Consider the following 18,068-nt stretch of genomic DNA (forward strand, 5'->3'; position numbering starts at 1 on the left):
TCCTTCGGAAGTCTGTCGGACATAAGTCCTCTCGTGTGTACGGGGCTTAAGGGAAAAACAAAAATCTTTCCATGCAGTGGGATGGCACACTAAAAGGGTTAAATGCCTTGCTCCCACAGGCTCCCTCTACATTGCTTGACTGGTTTCCTATAGGCTCATCTTGCCGGAGTTACAGCAGTCACATGACATTATCAAAGTGCAATGCAGAGCTCATTGCCCTGCACTGGATGTGAGGAAGCAGAAGGAAAGTTTGCCACCTGAGTGTAGGGGAGTAGAGGATAGCACTGGCTACTGAGGGAGCAGGGAATACAGTAAGTGGAAATGCTTTTACAAGTTCCAAGACCTAAATGAGCATTTAATTCTTGCAGTGCAGGGGCAGCCTCTCTGCAAGGGAGGATTTTTACTTTGTTTGGTGATAGACTTTAACTTTAACTAGAGATCCAGGCTGAAAGTGCACTTCTCTCATACAAAGTTTACAATGCGTATATGTCTTACTTTTTCTTGCTGGTTTTTAACAGTCCTATGCTACCCACACACAGTCCAAATTTTGGTCAATTCCTGCTAAATCAGTTGAAATTTGACCCTCTCGGCATGACCTGGCTCAATAAAAGTTGATTGAAAAATTAACTGAGCCCCATGCAACATTGTTGGGCGAACGGTGGCTGCTGCAGTAGTGTATATGAAAGCAGATTTTTAATGAGTAATACAAGACTAAAGGTCTGTTAGTAATTGGGCATCCATGCCTGGCCACCAGTATAATTCGCATAGTCTTTGTTTGATTCCTACAATTTCTTGGTGACTCTCATGTATAAGTTGTATAAGGTCTCAAGGTCTCTGGTACTAGTGCATACTGAGATCTACCACTATATATCCCCAATATAACTATAGACTAAGGGCAGTTTATGTCTAATCCTGCAGTAAAGGCATAGACTAGGACTTTTTTAGAATGTCCCACAAATATACTTGTACTGAGCATGCAAGAGAAGCCTGTTTGGAGTCTATATCAATAAATACAACAACCTCAATGCCTTCATCTAGTGTAGTAGGGAGTAAGGGTAATCACGATAGACGAGCAGTACTAGATTTTTTCTAAACCAGTTTGTATTGTATTGTGTTGTAAAAGCTGAGTAGCTTTGCTGACCATCTGGCTATACACATTCCTTCTCACCCTAGGCTCTTTGTTGTAAGCAGTGTATATAAAGAATTATGGTCGGCCAGCAAAGTAATCAGTCAGTCTCACAATTACTTTGTGCGTTCCCTATTTATATGTTGGCCAAACACATACTAGGGCTTCTTTTTCTCCAGTAGAATACTTTTGTTCTGCTTCTGTAAAGCCGCGTACACACGTAGCCGTCTGTCCGACGTACTTAGTCTGGCTGACTTCCCGCCAGACTGTCCGTCGGACTTTCCGAACGGGCTACTTGCCCACACACGGCACTTTTTGAGCGGACTAATACGGCGTACTAAGTCCGCCGTACTATCCGCCCTACTTTTGAAATGAACGGACTCGCCCACACACGTAGAGGAAAGTCCGCTCATTTCGAGCGCGTCTCCAGGTAGGCGGGGCCCGCGAAGGAGACGTCGCTGGCCCCGCCGCCTGGTATGGACTTAAAGGAGAACCCCAACGCTGAAAAAAAATCGGCGTGGGGGTCCCCCCCAAGTCCACAACAGACCCTTGTCCGAGCACGCTACCTGGCCGGCCAGGAAAGGGGGGGCAAGCGAGTGCCCCCCCTCCTGAGCCGTACCAGGCCGCGTGCCCTCAACATGGGGGTGCCTTGGGGAAGGGGGGGCCGCGCGGCCCCCCCACCCCAAAGCACCTTGTCCCCATGTTGATGAGGACAAGGGCCTCTTCCCGACAACCCTGGCCGTTAGTTGTCGGGGTCTGCGGGCGGGGGGCTTATCGGAATCCGGGAGCCCCCTTTAATAAGGGGGCCCCCGGATACCGGCCCCCCACCCTATGTGAATGAGTATGGGGTACAATGTACCCCTACCCATTCACCTATAAAATAAAAGTACAAAAAAAACACAACACACGAGATAAAATACTTTATTGCACAGCTCCGGGGGTCTTCCGTCTTCGGGGGTCTTCTCGCCGGACTCCTCCGCTATCTTCTTGTAGCTCTTTTGCTAGCGGAGGAGTCCGGCTTTCTTCCTCGCCGCCGGCCTCTTCTTCCGACTTCGGGGGTCTTGTCCCCCTCTTCGGTTCTTCTGCCGGGCCACCGCGCCTTCTTCTAGCTCTTTTACAGGCGGTGGCCCGGTCTTCTGTCGCCGCCGCCGCCGCCTTCCGTTCTTCTGTTCTTCTCTTCTTCTTCTTCAGATGTTGCCTCGCCGAGTCCTCCGCTCACAATGACAGGGAATGGGCACGCGGCGACTTATATAGGGACAAGGGGCGGGGTCTTCGGTGGATGTCACATGGGTTCATGTCACATGGTGACCCCGCCCCCTTACGATGTCACAGTCCCGGAGGATGCTGGGACTGTCGCCATGTGACATCAACCCATGTGACATCCACCGAAGACCCCGCCCCTTGTCCCTATATAAGTCGCCGCGTGCCCGTTCCCTGTCATTGTGAGCGGAGGACTCGGCGAGGCAACATCTGAAGAAGAAGAAGAGAAGAACAGAAGAACGGAAGGAGGTGGCGGCGGCGGCGGCGGCGACAGAAGACCGGGCCACCGCCTGTAAAAGAGCTAGAAGAAGGCGCGGTGGCCCGGCAGAAGAACCGAAGAGGGGGACAAGACCCCCGAAGTCGGAAGAAGAGGCCGGCGGCGAGGAAGAAAGCCGGACTCCTCCGCTAGCAAAAGAGCTACAAGAAGATAGCGGAGGAGTCCGGCGAGAAGACCCCCGAAGACGGAAGACATCCGGAGCTGTGCAATAAAGTATTTTATCTCGTGTGTTGCGTTTTTTTTGTACTTTTATTTTACAGGTGAATGGGTAGGGGTACATTGTACCCCATACTCATTCACATAGGGTGGGGGGCCGGTATCCGGGGGCCCCCTTATTAAAGGGGGCTCCCGGATTCCGATAAGCCCCCCGCCCGCAGACCCCGACAACCAACGGCCAGGGTTGTCGGGAAGAGGCCCTTGTCCTCATCAACATGGGGACAAGGTGCTTTGGGGTGGGGGGGGGGCCGCGCGGCCCCCCCTTCCCCAAGGCACCCCCCATGTTGAGGGCACGCGGCCTGGTACGGCTCAGGAGGGGGGGGGCGCTCGCTCGCCCCCCCTTTCCTGGCCGGCCGGGTAGCATGCTCGGACAAGGGTCTGTTGTGGACTTGGGGGGGACCCCCACGCCGATTTTTTTCGGCGTTGGGGTTCCCCTTTAAGTCCATACCAGGCGGTGGGGCCGGCGACGTCTCCTTCGCGGGCCCTGCCTACCTGGAGACCCACTCGAAATGAGCGGACTTTTCTCCGGGCGGGAAAAGTCCGCTCATTTCAAAAGTACGGCGGACATGCATACACACGGCCGGATTGTCCGCAGAAATGCGAGTCCGGCGGGAAGATTGGAGTGCAACACGGCATTCTAAGTCCGCCGTACTTTCGGATCAAAAAAGTATGCCGGAGGCTACACACGGGGGGATTGTCCGGCGGACTTGAGTTTGCCGGACTTTTCCACCCGCTTGTTTGATCGTGTGTACGCGGCATAAGGGTTCTGGATATAAAACCAGCAGGTTTCTCTACTTTGTCTAGTTGCAATGCCGTGTGTTGAACCACACCTGGAGCAGTACTTGTATGTGCAGCATTGCAGTTTAGATTAATGTCTTGTTGTACCTTTGTATTGGGCCTCAATACTGTATGTGCTTTATGAGAGGCAAATTCTGAAATCAATGCATGTATGGTGCTAGTACTCCCCCGATTGACAATGTTTGCCTGAGCCAATAGGCTGTCCTGCAATGCTCTACAAAAAAAGAGAAACAGCAAACTCATGCAATACAAATAATTTAAAGTGAACAAAAAAATGTAATAATTTGACTCACAAATAGAAGGTTAAAAAGGAAAGGTAACATAGGCCTGCTGACAAGAATCCTGATCCCTATGGTCAGTGGTTGGGCTTTGGGCTGGAATCAGCAAGAAGAAGAGGGACCCACTAAATAGCTATAGATGTACAGTGCCCCACTGTCAAGAGGGTAAGGATCCTCACCTTTAATTTCTAGGTCAAAGGTACAATGCCCCTTCAAGCATGTGCACAGCAAGAACATTGTAAATTGTACTAATCCTACCTTCACATGCTATTATTCAGAAAATAAATGTGATCTTCTAAGGTAGACATTCCATGCTAATGTCCTATAAACTCAGCGAACCAAGTTGGAGAATTCAGAGAAAACAATGCTACCCAAATTCTTTGACTCAGAGCTTCACGTTTGCAGAGCATTCACATGGAATTTTGAAAACTTGTAAGTACCTTCTTTACAATTGCATCTAAACACAGCACAAGATAAGCTCTCCTGTGGTTATACTTTGAACACATATTCTACAAAGAAGAGTGAAGGAACAGGTCCTGCTGAGACTGAGGTTTTTCATCAAGTTGTAAAACCTAAATGGATCCAGGATAAACAGGAGGCCCAGCAACTGCAAGCAGTGCTCAAACTCAGAAGTATTGATTACTTCTATTGAACAATTTACTATACAGGAAGCTGAATAAAACATACATGTATTTGCAAATATATATTTTTTGCTGTAGTGGTAAAAAGCACTTATCATTATAATATACCATAAACACAATGTTTACTTTTTTATAGTATTTTAATTGTAGCCAATGGCTTATAACTATAAAATTATTATTTGATTGTTTCAACCCAAACTGAACATTTATGACAAATAAAAACGAGTGACAATGAGCAAGAAAATAGCTTATAATTTGTTTATATTGCACTAAATTTATAAATATATATATATATATATAGATAGATAGATAGATAGATAGATAGATATACACACACATGTATGCTGTATACATATATACTGTATATATATATATATATATATATATATATATATATATATATATATATATATGCATCAAAAGGGGACAAAGGAGAAATTCCAAAAAAAGCAGACATTCCAAGTCTACTTTAACTTATTTAGTTTAAGGGGTGTGCTGAAGTACGCATATCAGAGTGTACTTAGGGATGCAAATACTGTACATCAAATGCAGATACATCTATCTATACCTGGCTATTGTTAATAGTATCTATGGGAACAATTTACACTGTCTCACTGGTCTGCAAACACAGACAAGTTCAGCTACAGATCTTTAAAGGCTGATGTGGAATAACCAGTATTGGTTTGCAAGCAATTATGAATAACACACAACACATTGCAGCTTTTAAGTGGTTTCTATTTTTGTAAATGGTTTTAAAATAAGTAAACTGTGTAATATTAAATTGACCCCTCTTCTCTTCATCCCTGTAATGTTTCATCCTGATTTCATCCTGATTGCAAATATTGTATAATTATTCCAGGTTTCTTAATCACAAAGCAGGTACATGAAAGCACATGTGGACCTACATGATACAATAGAGAACGATTGCAGTAAATGCTGTTCATTGCCTTGATTGCCCTAAACTGTGAAGTCTATTAATATGTGTAATTGTACTTTTCATGTTATCACTCCTATATGTCTGCCTTGATCCAATGTGCAATTTAGTCTTAGCTTTGCTTTTTTTGCAAACAGTGAATAGTATGAATAGTGATACATGCTCTGTACAATAGTGAGAAGTTTGCCTGTGCTGTATTAGCTACGTGTAGACATAAAACAGAATAAGCCTCCAGACCTGACTCTTGTACAAGCCCACTGCAGCCACTTGGGCTTCTATGCTTATTCATAACTATAATAGATCAAACCTTCAGATAAACATGAGAATGTGTTTTTTTTTTTTTATCTCATCACAAAAATATTTCAGTTACTAGTGTTTTAAAGTACAGTGAATGTACCTGTTTAAATTGCAAAATAATAATAAAAAAAAAGAGTCAAGGACTAGATACATAGAAAGTGAAGAAATTTCAAGTAGGCAGTGGCCATTGTTCTGCCTAATAGAGTCCGCCTATCAAATGCTGTCCGCTCCGTACTGCGCATGCGCAGTACGGAGAAGACGAAGCTTCGGAAAAACTCCGAAGCTGAACGGCGCCTGCGCCGTGAGTGGAGGAGGTAGCCCCACTATCCAAGCGGACATAGGGTTAAGAATTTTAGAGGGCCCCTCGCGGGCGAGCTTCGCTCGCCACGCTTCGGGCTCGGCCTCGCTCCGCTCGGCTCTTTTTTATTCTAACTCTATGTCCACTTGGATAGTGGGGATAGAACCTGGACTCACGGCGCAGGCGCCGTTCATCCTCGGCAATTTTCGGAATCTGTGTTCCTGTGTACTGCGCATGCGCAGTACGCAGGGGACACCATCTGATGGAGGACACTATTTTACAAGACACCATGTTGAAAATAGGTTCTTTTTTTTAGTGGATTATCAAAAAGTAATTTAAATATTAAACATTTTCAGACAATGCTAGCATTTAAACTATGCATTTTCTTACTTTATATGGATCAAATTATTTTCAATCCATGGTTAGCAATTTGTTTTGCATAGTGGCGCTCTCTCTCTATGTAAATGGGGCAGTGAAGGACTTATGCCGCGTACACACGGACGGAATTTTGGTTGGAAAAAGCTCTGATGGTTTTCCCGATGGAATTCCGACGGGATTTCACTCAAGTTGTCTTGCATACACACGGTCACACCAAATTCTGATCGTCAAGAACGTGGTGACATACAACACGTACAACGAGACTAGAAAAAGTAAGTTCAATACCCAATAGCCAATAGCTTCCATCTCGTAGTTGAATCTGAGCAAGCGTGAGTTTTTGTGCGTCGGAATTGCATACACACGATCGAAATTTCCACTAGAAAGTTTTTGCGTTGGAAAAATTAGGGAACATGCTCTCAAATTTTTGCTGGCGGGAATTCGGCCAGCTAAATTTTGATCATCTGTCTTTTGCTGGCCGAAATTCCGATCATGCGCACATGGCATAAGAGTGTCTGTGCGGAGCCTGAATTGGGGGATAAGCTTCTACTAGAAGATCAAGTTAATGTGACAAGCTACTACCAAGCTACTACCAGCTATACCATATCCTGGCTAAATGAGAACCTTCACAGATGTAAGCACTAATGTGTTTTTATACACCTTAATGTGTCAAAGTAAAACTTTTCATTTTAAAGCTATGTAATCTGACAGTGCTTGTTTGTTTATTGCACATTTTTCCATTTCTCATTAAGTTTTGTCATGCTTGTGACTTGTTTTGTCATTTGCCTTGGCATGAAGTTATGTGCATTGCAGTATAAAGGCTGGTTGTCTTTAAATTATATATTAATACCTACAGTTTATTAATCAGTACAGTTAAGCATGTGAACGCTGATTATTTTTATTTGTTTATTTCTTATGTAATATTGTGACATATATTCATCCCTAAATTTATCTGTTTAATATTTTAAGGAAAGTTCAAAGAGAAGGCTTCAATCCTGAATAAAGTGGCAAAAAAGAAGTGCCAGGTAGATGACAGTGAAAGACTTAATGGAGCTGCCAACTGTATAGGTGAGTTTGCATATTTTATTCAAGGTTACCAGCTGATAGAAGCAAGCTGTTACAATGTATAGCGCAGAAGACTCAAAACTAGGACTGAGAACAAGGAAGGCATCATTAATGTTTCTAGACATTCTTCCTTCCACAATTGGCAGACTAAAATCACATGTAATTAAAGAATGGACAAGGCTTGGCTCGGCCAAAGCAAGGTTGACTGTTTCTAGCAGTTTGTGAGAGTAGAGGTTAGAGGTTACACCTGCAAAGTTGCATTGTATCCCTGGATATACACAGGGTAAAATAAGTATTGAACACGTCACCATTTTTCTAGGTAAATATATTTCTAAAGATGCTATTGACATGACATTTTCATCACATGTCGGTAACAACCCATGCAATCCATACATACAAAGAAAACAAATCAAATAAGTTCAGATATTAGGTTAAATAATAAATTATGTAATAAAATGGAATGACAGAGGTAAAAAGTATTGAACACGCTAACTGAAATGTATTTAAGACCTTGTACACAATCCTTTGTTGTTAATGACAGCTCTTCAAGACGTCTCCTGTATGGAGAACCTAGTCGCATTGCATTGCTCAGGTGGGATTTTGGGCCATTTTTCGATTCTACCACAAACAAACTTCAAATCTTGAAGGTTCTGTGGGCCTCTTCTATGAACTCTGATCTTTAGTTCTTTCTATAGATTTTCTATTGTATTTAATGGCTGAGCCATTCTAGCAGCTCTATTTTATTTTTTTTGAAACCAGTTGAGAGTTTCCTTGGCTTTTTGTTTGGAATCATTGTTTTGCTGAAATGTCTACCCTCTTTTCATCTTCATCCTCCTGGTAGATGGCAGCATTTACATTTTTCCATTTATCCTTCCTTTAATGATATGGCCTTTGTCAGTACTGTATGCTGAAAAACAGTCCCACACCATGATGTTCCCACCTCCAAACGTCACTGTTGGTTTGGAGTTTTTGGGGTGATGTGCAGTGCCATTTGACTCCCAAACAGGGCTGGTACAAGGGGGGTGGAAGGGGGCAGCAAAACACTGGAGCATCACCCTTTGTCTCAGCCTCTGTGATGCTAAAGCCTGTCCAAAAGCAGAGCTGAGAATGTGCCCATACCTACTGCAGGCTTCCCTGCCCCTTTCCAAAGGACACAAACACTCTCCAGGGAACAGGTACCTGACAGGCTGGCAGGCTGGATCACACAGTGAGAGCTCCAGTACAGGTGGGCAGAGCTGGCAGACAGCAGTAAACTGACACTTTTGGCGCGATTTTTTGGTTTGCACAAAAGTTATAGCATCTACAAAATAGGGGATAGTTTTACAGCATTTTTATTAATAATTGTTTTTTACTAGTAATGTCGGCGATCAGCGATTTTTATCATGACTGCGACATTATGGCAGACAGATTGGACACTTTTGGCGTGATTTTGGGGCCATTCACATTTATACAGTGATCAGTGCAATTAAAAATGCTCAGAAAGGATGCATTGCTGTGTATTGGACTTCCTATTTCTAGTCCCGTCGTACGTGCTGTACACGTCATCGCGCAAGCTTTCGACGGACTGTTGTTCATCTGTGTGTGGTCAAGTCGGTTCATTCGAAAGTAGGACGGACTGTCCGTCGGATTGTCTGACGGACTAAGTTGGCCATACAGTCCGCCCGTGTGTACGCGGCTTAAGATTGCCTTGTATTTGGCTCCATCCATTTTCCCATCAACTCTGACAAACTTCCCTGTCCCTGCTGAAGAAAAGCATCCCCACAACATGATGCTGCCCCTACCATATGTCTTGGTGGGGGTGGTGTGTTTGGGTGATGTGCAGTGCTAGTGCAGCATTTTTGGTCTCATCTGACCAGAGCACCTTCTTCCACATGTTTGCTGTGTCCCTCACATGGCTTCTCGCAAACAGAAAAAGAGACTATTAATATGGCTTTCTCTCAACAATGGTTTTCTTTTTGCCACTCATCCATAAAAATGCCAGATTTGTGGAGTACGCGACTAATAGTTGTCCCATGGACAGATTCTCCCACCTGAGCTGTGGATCTCTGCAGCTTCTCCAGAGTTACCATGGGCCTCTTTGCTGCTTTTCTGATTAATGCTCTCCTTGCCTGGCCTGTCAGTCTAGGTGGACGGCCAAGTCTTGGTAGGTTGGCAGTTGTGCCATACTCTTTCCATTTTCGGATGATGGGCCGAGGGCCGATGCGAGTGCCCGGGGTTCTCGATGACCGCCGGGCTCCCACGATCGCTCGTAACACTGTGAGAACTGGGATCTCTGTGCGCAAACATAGAGATCCCAGTTCTCTGGGGAGAAGTGACAGATCGTCTGTTCATACAAAGTTTGAACAGCGATCTGTTATCTTCCCTAGTCAGTCAGAACACAATTAACCCCTTGATCGCTCCCTAGTGTTAACCCCTTCACTGCCAGTGACATTTTTACAGTAATCAATGCATTTTTATAGCACTGATCGCTGTATGCCAATGGTCCCAAAAATGTGTCAAAGTTGTCCAATGTGTCCACCATAATGTCGCAGTCACGATAAAAATCGCAGATTGCTGCAATTACTAGTAAAAAATTTTTTATAAAAATGCTATAAATCTATCCCCTCTTTTGTAAATGCTATAACTTTTGCGCAAACCAATCAATATACGCTTATTGAGATTTTTATTACCAAAAATATGTAGAAGAATACATATCGGCCTAAACCAAGAAAAAAAATAGCTTTTTTGAAAAAAAATATTGTGAGTGTTTTTTTGTTTATAGCTCAAAAAATAAAAATCACTGAGATGATCAAATACCACCAAAAGAAAGCTCTATTTGTGGCAAAAAAGGACATCAATTTTGTTTGGGTGCAGCGTCCCACGAGCACACAATTGTCAGTTAAAGCGACGCAAAAAGTGCTCTGATCAGGAAGGGGGTAAAATCTTCCGGGACAGGGCTGAAGCGGTTAAAAGAGTAGAAAATGTTTAATTTTCTACTTTTCTCCACTTCTTTGTTAATGAATAAGGCCAACCTGCATTTTGTTAAAGCACCCAATCATATGCAAGTCAACATATTTTTATTTAAAGCCAGGCTACAACTTGTACATCCTGGTCGAGGTAATAACTCAGACTATAATGAGGCAAGCAGCAGCTAAGCGCCACCATTGTAGATGATCCCAAAATAAAATTATTCCACATGTACAAGTTGTTTTGAGTCAATGTATAAAACATTTTTGGCTTTTGAGAAATTGGTGACAGCCCAGTTATATCTACTGAATAGAAAATGTAATTCCTATATTATTCAGTGTATTGTTCAGCGCTAGAATGTAAGGGTAAAATTGATTTGTGAAGTACAGCATTATTGGTCATTCTGTAGTGGCACAGAAAATAAATTTCTGAGTGAATACGGTGCTGTCATTAATGTCTGCATTTTATGCTTTTTTTCTGAAAAATAGTGATTTATGGCCATAATAGCACCAGAAACCTTTATGCATAGAAATTGGCTGATTAATCAATGCTGCAACACAGTCACAGGTCTTCCCTAGAACATTGCTGGTTTTACTGTATGTGCGGAGTTGCTCACATAGGATACGGTATGGCAGACATACTTATGACAGACATATTTAACAGATATTTAGGGTAAACATGTCACCACCTACTTATAATAGACAAACAAAATATTTGGGGGGGGGCACACCCTAAAAGATGCAATAAAGATGGCACAGCCATAAGACCATAAAATAGAAAAAAATATTACAGCGCACACATGCAAAAAATTACATTTAACTCCTGGAAGGCTATTTAAAACACCTGAACATATAAAAAAAATGGGGATTTAGTCACACCATATGGCTATATGGTGTTTAAGCCCACTTACTGAGACAAAGTACCCCATTATCAGTGGGTCCTACACTATCCATAGAATGGAAGATCCTGCTTCTCTGAACCATGTGAGAAATATACTCCTCTATATGGGAGAAATAAAGGACTTCTATATCACAGGTGGACACTAATAAGAGGCAATGATGGAGGAGTGGGGTGCTGCTGCCCAAAAGGATTTGGTCAGAATCCATACAATAGACACAAAATATTTAGGGGGCACACCCTAAAAGATGCATTAAAGATGGTGCAGCCATAAGACCATAAAAAAATATATATATATTACAGCACACACATGCAAAAAATGGCATTTAACTCCTGCAAGACTATTTAAAACACCTGAGCATTTTCAAAAAATATGGGGATTTGGTCACACCATATTGCTATCTATAGAATGGAAGATCCTGCTTCTCTGAACCATGGGCGAAATACAGTCCTCTATTGGGAGAACTAAAGGACTCCTCCTATAACACAGGTGGACACTAATGAGAGGTTCAAAGGAGCAGGATCTTCTATTCTATGGATAGTGTAGGACCCACTAATAATGGGGAACTTTGACACAGTAAGTGGGCTTAAGTACCATATAGCCATATGGTGTGACCAAATCCCCATATTCAGGGCTGTCTTTAATACTGATTGGACTCTGGGCAAAACTTTTCTTGGGGGCCCTCCCCATGTAGTTTCGCTATCCACCTGCTCTGGGACATACAACACATAGCAGCTAGACTCAAAATATTTACTGTATCAGATCAAGCAGTGTTTGCAATTGGTTGCCAGAGGTTACAGCATATCATTACCGCTTACTGATCGGTTGCTAGTGGTTACAGCACACACTACGGCTCACTAATTAGTAGCTAGAGGTTATAGCACATCATCTCCTCAGTGCCTGCACTCTATGGACTGGGGTGGTGAGGGGACCCATCAATAGACAGAAAACTGCTAGGGATCCTAGGACTCCTGGGATCAGTGGCATGCTGGGGGGAAAGGAGGGTGTGATCAATGGCAATGCTGATTTTTTTACTGAATACCAATATAAAGAAGAGTTTCCACACTGGCCATCAATGTAATAGGGGTTTAAGCACTGCAGCATTCACAGTAACCACCATTGTAAGAAGGGATTTACACTGACCACTAATGTAAGGGTGACATTCACACCACACTGGCCACTAGTGTGAATGAAAGGATTCTACACCAAGTCCCAATGTAATGAGAAGATTTACATTGACTGAGACATTTAGCCTGCGTTCACATTTGTGTGTTGGGAACGCATGCAAAATCGCGTTCCTGACACCACAGAAATGTGCTGCCCTTTAGCAGATACACAACAATGCCATTAATTGTTACCGACACCCTCACACATCTGTTGACATGTGCTGAGCAACTCTGTGATTTTGAAAAAGGGTTTGGGACTTTCTTCAGCATTTCTAGCTCTTAGAGCATCACATTGAAATAATTGGGCTGCCCTATACACTACCTACATGTTTATCCACCCTGTCAGTGCACCTTTGCATCCTAAAACCCATGCTCCCAAACCTCCCCCATCCACTCCAGCCCTCCACCCCTTTAACTCTCCCTGCCTCCTCTGCTCATATTTGCACCCACCTTCCTTACCTCTATACATCCTCTCCTTGCTCACCTGTGCACCCCAAACTGTAATTCCTTCTCTGCCTACCTCTGAACATCCCACACTACCCCCCCCCCCCACCCCACCAATTTTCTTACCTTTGCAGAACAGGCGGATGTTAGGCTTAATGATTACAGTTGTAGGCAGGACTTTCAAGTATGCCCCTTTACCTCCCCAGTGGGCAGCATTCAGTATAGGTGATGGTGGATATGACCTCAGAAGGGAATAATATACATATGAATGCTGCCATTATTTACATATCAATGCCGCCGACCACTTCTCTTTACATATGAATGCCGGTTATTTACATGTAAACACAGGGTCTGCAGGTGAATCAGCCATACACAATAGGGCAGCATTAGTAGCAGCACTTCACAGTGAGATATTGGGACACAGCACAGGACTAAAACTTCAGGACAGTTGGCAAGTATGAGGTAGCTGCTTTGGGCCCCACAACAATGACAGAGTCCAGGGCAGCTGCCGCCTTTGCCCTGCTTAAAGATGGCCCTGTCCATACTTTTTGAAAATGTTCAGGTGTTTTAAATAGCCTTGCAGGAGTTAAATATCATTTTTTGCATGTGTGCGCTGTAATATTTTGTTTTACTTATATTAGAGGTACAAAGTTAACTTACATTCTTGAAAATGCAAGGTTAACAGGTTATTAAAAACCAAGGATAAAGTGAATACACCTCCCAAATGGGCTCAAGTCTAAAGAGTTATGACGCGTACACATGATCGGATTATCCGGCGGACAAACCGCCAGACTTTGCAGCGGAGGTCCGCCGGACTTTCCAAACGAGCGGACCTGCCCACACACGGCCGTATTTTTTTTTTAAATGAACGGACTTGCCCACACATGGAGAAAAGTCAGTTCATTTTGAACGCAGCTCCAGGTAGAGGGGACTAGCGCAGGAAGTCAATGTCGCCACCTCCATCGGCGAGATTGACACCTCGCCGGTCCCATCACCTGGTATGGACTTAAAGGGGAAGCCCTGCGCTAAAAAAAATGGTGTGGGGGTTCCCCCAAAGTCCATATCAGACCCTTATCCGAGCATGTAGTCTGACAGGTCAGGAAAGGGGGTGGGGATGAGCGACGCCCCCCCTCCTCCTGAGCCGTACCAGGCCGTGGGCCCTCAACATGGGGGGTGCTTTGGGGAAGGGGGGCCCTGCGGCCCCCCCCACCCCAAAGCACCTTGTCCCCATGTTGATGAGGACAAGGGCCTCTTCCTGACAACCCTGGCCGTTGGCTGTCGGGGTCTGCGGGCAGGGGGGCTTATCGGAATCCAGGAGCCCCCTTTAACAAGGGAGCCCCCAGATAACGGTCCCCCACCCTATGTGAATGAGTATGGGGTACGATGTACCCCTACCCATTCACCTGGTGAAAAAAGTGTAAATAAAAAAAGTTTTTAAAATAATTTATTACACAGCTCCGGTTGTCTTCCATCTTGGGGGGTCTTCTCGCCGGACTCCTCCGCTATCTTCTGCTCTTTTGCTAGCTCTTTTAGTAGTCGAGGAGCCCGGCTTTCTTCTTTGTCGTCGCCGCCGCCGCCGTCCGGGGGTCTTCTTCTGACTTCGGGGGTCTTGTCCCCCTCTTCGGTTCTTCTGCCGGGCCTCCTCTTTCTTCTTCCAGCTCTTTTACTAGTGTTGGCCCGGTCTTCTGTCGCCGCCGCCTTCTTCTCTTCTCTTCTTCCTTACGATGTTGACACAACGCTCTCTCTGGCCGCAATGGCAGGGAAACGTTGTGTGGCAACTTATATAGGGACAAGGGGCGGGGTCACCGTGGATGTCAAATGGTGACCCTGCCCCCTTATTATGTCACAGTCCCAGAGGATGCTGGGACTGTGACATCATAAGGGGCGGGGTCACCATGTGACATCACCCGGTGACCCCACCCCTTGCCCCTATATAAGTCGCTGAACAACGCATCCCTGCCATTGCGGCCAGAGAGCGTCGTGTCAACATCTCAACATCGGGACTGTCGGTGAGTCAACAGCGGGTCAGAAGAGGAGCCGCTGCGGGACAGAGATGACAGTTGCTCTTTAAAAATTATGATTTAAATCAAGCCTTTTTACTAATGATTAAAATCATAATTTAAATTTGATTTAAATCGACTTGATTTAAATCAAATCCACCCTGCACCATACAGTAATAAAAGTACACCTGTCACAAATCTGGCCAATATAAACCAAACAAACTAGGAAAACTAGGTCACCCAGCCCCTTTCAACCACTTCCTGTGAGCCCCAAGTGTTGAGGACTTTCCAAGTCCACAGGGGAATGCAACCAGAAAATTACAATTCTATATATCAGCAAATATCAATATAATCATACTACTTATTTGTTTTCTAGCCTATATAATGAGGAGGTAGATGTTTTAACTACTTCCCACCAACTCACACTAGTCGTACTGTGAGTGGGCGGCAGCTGCAGGCCCAGTGATGTACCTGTACGTTTTGAACTTTCTTCGGGAATTGGACAGCACAAGTTTGACAGCTGATTTCAGCCAATGATTTTGGCTGAAGCCAGCTGATCAGCTATGGCCAATCACACACAGTGTTCTGTGTTTACAAAAACACAGAACTATGTACAGGGAACAGCAATTTGGCATCTTTGCAGGGAGAAAAAACAGACAGATAGTAAAGTAAAAGCAGTACACATTTGCACATTACACGTTGTTAGGCACACAGTTACCCCCTTAATTGCCCCTAGATGGTAACCCCTTCCCAGTCAGTGTCATTAGTCCAGTTTCAGTGTACAGTATTATCACTGATCACTGTATTAGTAACACTAGCGGTGTCAGTTGGTGACCCTCCAAGATGGTGTGTCTGAACACCAGATTGCCCGTCACCCTATCACCATCACACTATAAGTCACTGATCACCAGCATTACAGTTTAGCATTTATAGCTGCGTAGATTCCAATATATACCATAGTTTGTAGACACTATAACTTTCACACAAACCAATTAAAATATACTTATTGGGATTTTTTTTTCTTCTTTTTACCAAAGACAAGTGGCAGAATAAATTTTGGCCTAAGTTTATGAAGAAATTAGATTTTTTTTTTCGGTCTGATGTTTTATAACAGAAAGCAGAATTTTTTTTTCCGCCTTTGTCTATATCACAAAAAATATGCTCTGGTCATGAAGGAGGTAAAACCTTCCAGAGGTCAAGTGGTTAATGGCAGGCAGTACGTAAACATAATTAGTATTATAGACATCAGGCATATCCTTGTTCTGATTCTCATTTATTTGGGTAATATAGCAACTATACGAAAGCAAGCATGTTTGTCTGTGATCTAAGGCAGGTACTCTGCCCTATTAAAAATGAAGTGCCACTTTCTCTCTTTCCTGCTCTTACAGTGTTTATTGCTGTTCAATTATTCTCATTACAGACAAAGTTGAGCTTCCAAACAGTGCTAATGTTGAAGTGGAAGTGACACCACCTAAGGAATCTACCGACCCAGTTCAAAATGGAAATGTCACTCACAACATTGAAGCTGCAGAAACGCAGGTGATACATTATTATTTTTGTTTACTGCATCCGCAATACTGTGCACAGTACATTGGTAAATAAGAGAGCAGTTTTTTTTGCGATACAAAAATGGTTTAAAGCACAAATCAAGCCCAAACCCTTTTTTGTGTTGGATAAAATGGGGAATGGTTATAACTGCTGTCAAGTTTTCACTGTGATCCTAATTGAGTGATTCACCATCACCGTCAACTCTTTGTGGTTGATTTACCAAAGGCAAATAGACTGTGCAATTTGTAAGTCCTTTGCATTCTGCAAGGGCATTTGCGCCAGAACTTAGTAAATGAGGGGAAACGCTGCTGACTTCCATCATCTAATCCAATGTTTCTCAACTCCAGTCTTCAAGGTGCCCCATCAGGTCATGTTTTCAGGCTCTCCACTATTTTGCACAGGTGATTTAATCAGTTTCACTTCCTTAGTAATTACCACAGCCATTTCATCTGAGGGAAATCCTGAAAACATGACCTGTTGGGGCGCTTAGAGGACTGGAATTGAGAAACACTGATCGAATCATCTGCATCTTTTTATTTTCCTTGCATGTGATTGGGTATTCTTTGCAAAGTGAAGCTTCACCATATTTACTAAACTTTGCACAAAATGCCCTTGCAGACTACATCTGCACTTGCAAAGTGCACAGTCTATTTGCCTTTAGTAAATCAACCTGACTGTGTCCTCATTGAGGAGTTTACTCATTACTTCCTGTCGCTATGACTCTCTGAAACTGAGACAAGAATGGAGAAGAAATCAACTCAATGGGGGCACAGGCAACAATAAAAATATGACAGAGTATCACATTAAAACAAGATCTGGGCCTGTTGGATCCACTACAGATCTTCGGTTGAATACACCAATTTACTTCAGAGTAGTGGTTATAAGTACTTACAGTAATAGTTGGTAAACCCCGGTAGTAAACCAGTTGAGGGAGAATTTTTTATGCTATCCTGCTTAGAGTCTGGTGTTTTTCTCCCTGGTCTAAATTCTGACTCTGTCACTTTCCTATCGCCACCCCCCATCCACCCATTAAATCTCTTTCAGCCCTCGCAGTACAATGCTTCACCCCTCCCCTTTTTTATTTTTATTTTTTTTCTTCTCTTTTCTGTCTTCTTCTTTCATTCTTTAACCTCCCTGGCGGTACGATTATTTTGGATCTTAGGTGCTAAAAGCGGCACAATTATTTTGCATGAAAATTTGGTGTTTTATATTGTAGTCCTGTAATTCTTAGGAATAACTCATTTAAATCTGTCCAAACCAGAGTCTAGCAGACATCCCGGGTATGATAAAGTTTGAAAAATGAAATCATAAATTATAATATAATAAATAACTAAAAATAATTATACCAAATAATAATATAACAATAATAAAAATTATTCAATAATGTAATCAAATCAAAACACTGAAATTAGCTCAGTTGCAGAATTGTCACTGTCATTACTTTTCAGTATTTGATGATGGATCGCCGCACAAATCGATATCGCTCAATTCTGCGAGTGAT

General features: G+C 43.5%; 1 protein-coding gene across 7 annotated transcripts in view; it reads left to right on the forward strand.

The window, feature by feature from the left end:
* Positions 1–18,068, forward strand: part of SLC24A2 (solute carrier family 24 member 2) — a 353,458-nt gene that overhangs the window by 296,397 nt on the left and 38,993 nt on the right. For all 7 annotated transcript variants that reach the window (XM_077475217.1, XM_077475218.1, XM_077475219.1 and 4 more), the window contains 2 exons: positions 7,470–7,568; positions 16,440–16,558. In XM_077475217.1, coding sequence (XP_077331343.1) covers positions 7,470–7,568; positions 16,440–16,558 — 218 coding nt within the window. The remainder of the gene's footprint in view (positions 1–7,469; positions 7,569–16,439; positions 16,559–18,068) is intronic.

This window comes from Lithobates pipiens, unplaced genomic scaffold, assembly GCF_037356315.1.
Source record: "Lithobates pipiens isolate NorthernLeopardFrog02 unplaced genomic scaffold, aLitPip1_a1.2 Scaffold_13, whole genome shotgun sequence".
NCBI classification, from domain to species: Eukaryota; Metazoa; Chordata; class Amphibia; order Anura; family Ranidae; genus Lithobates; species Lithobates pipiens.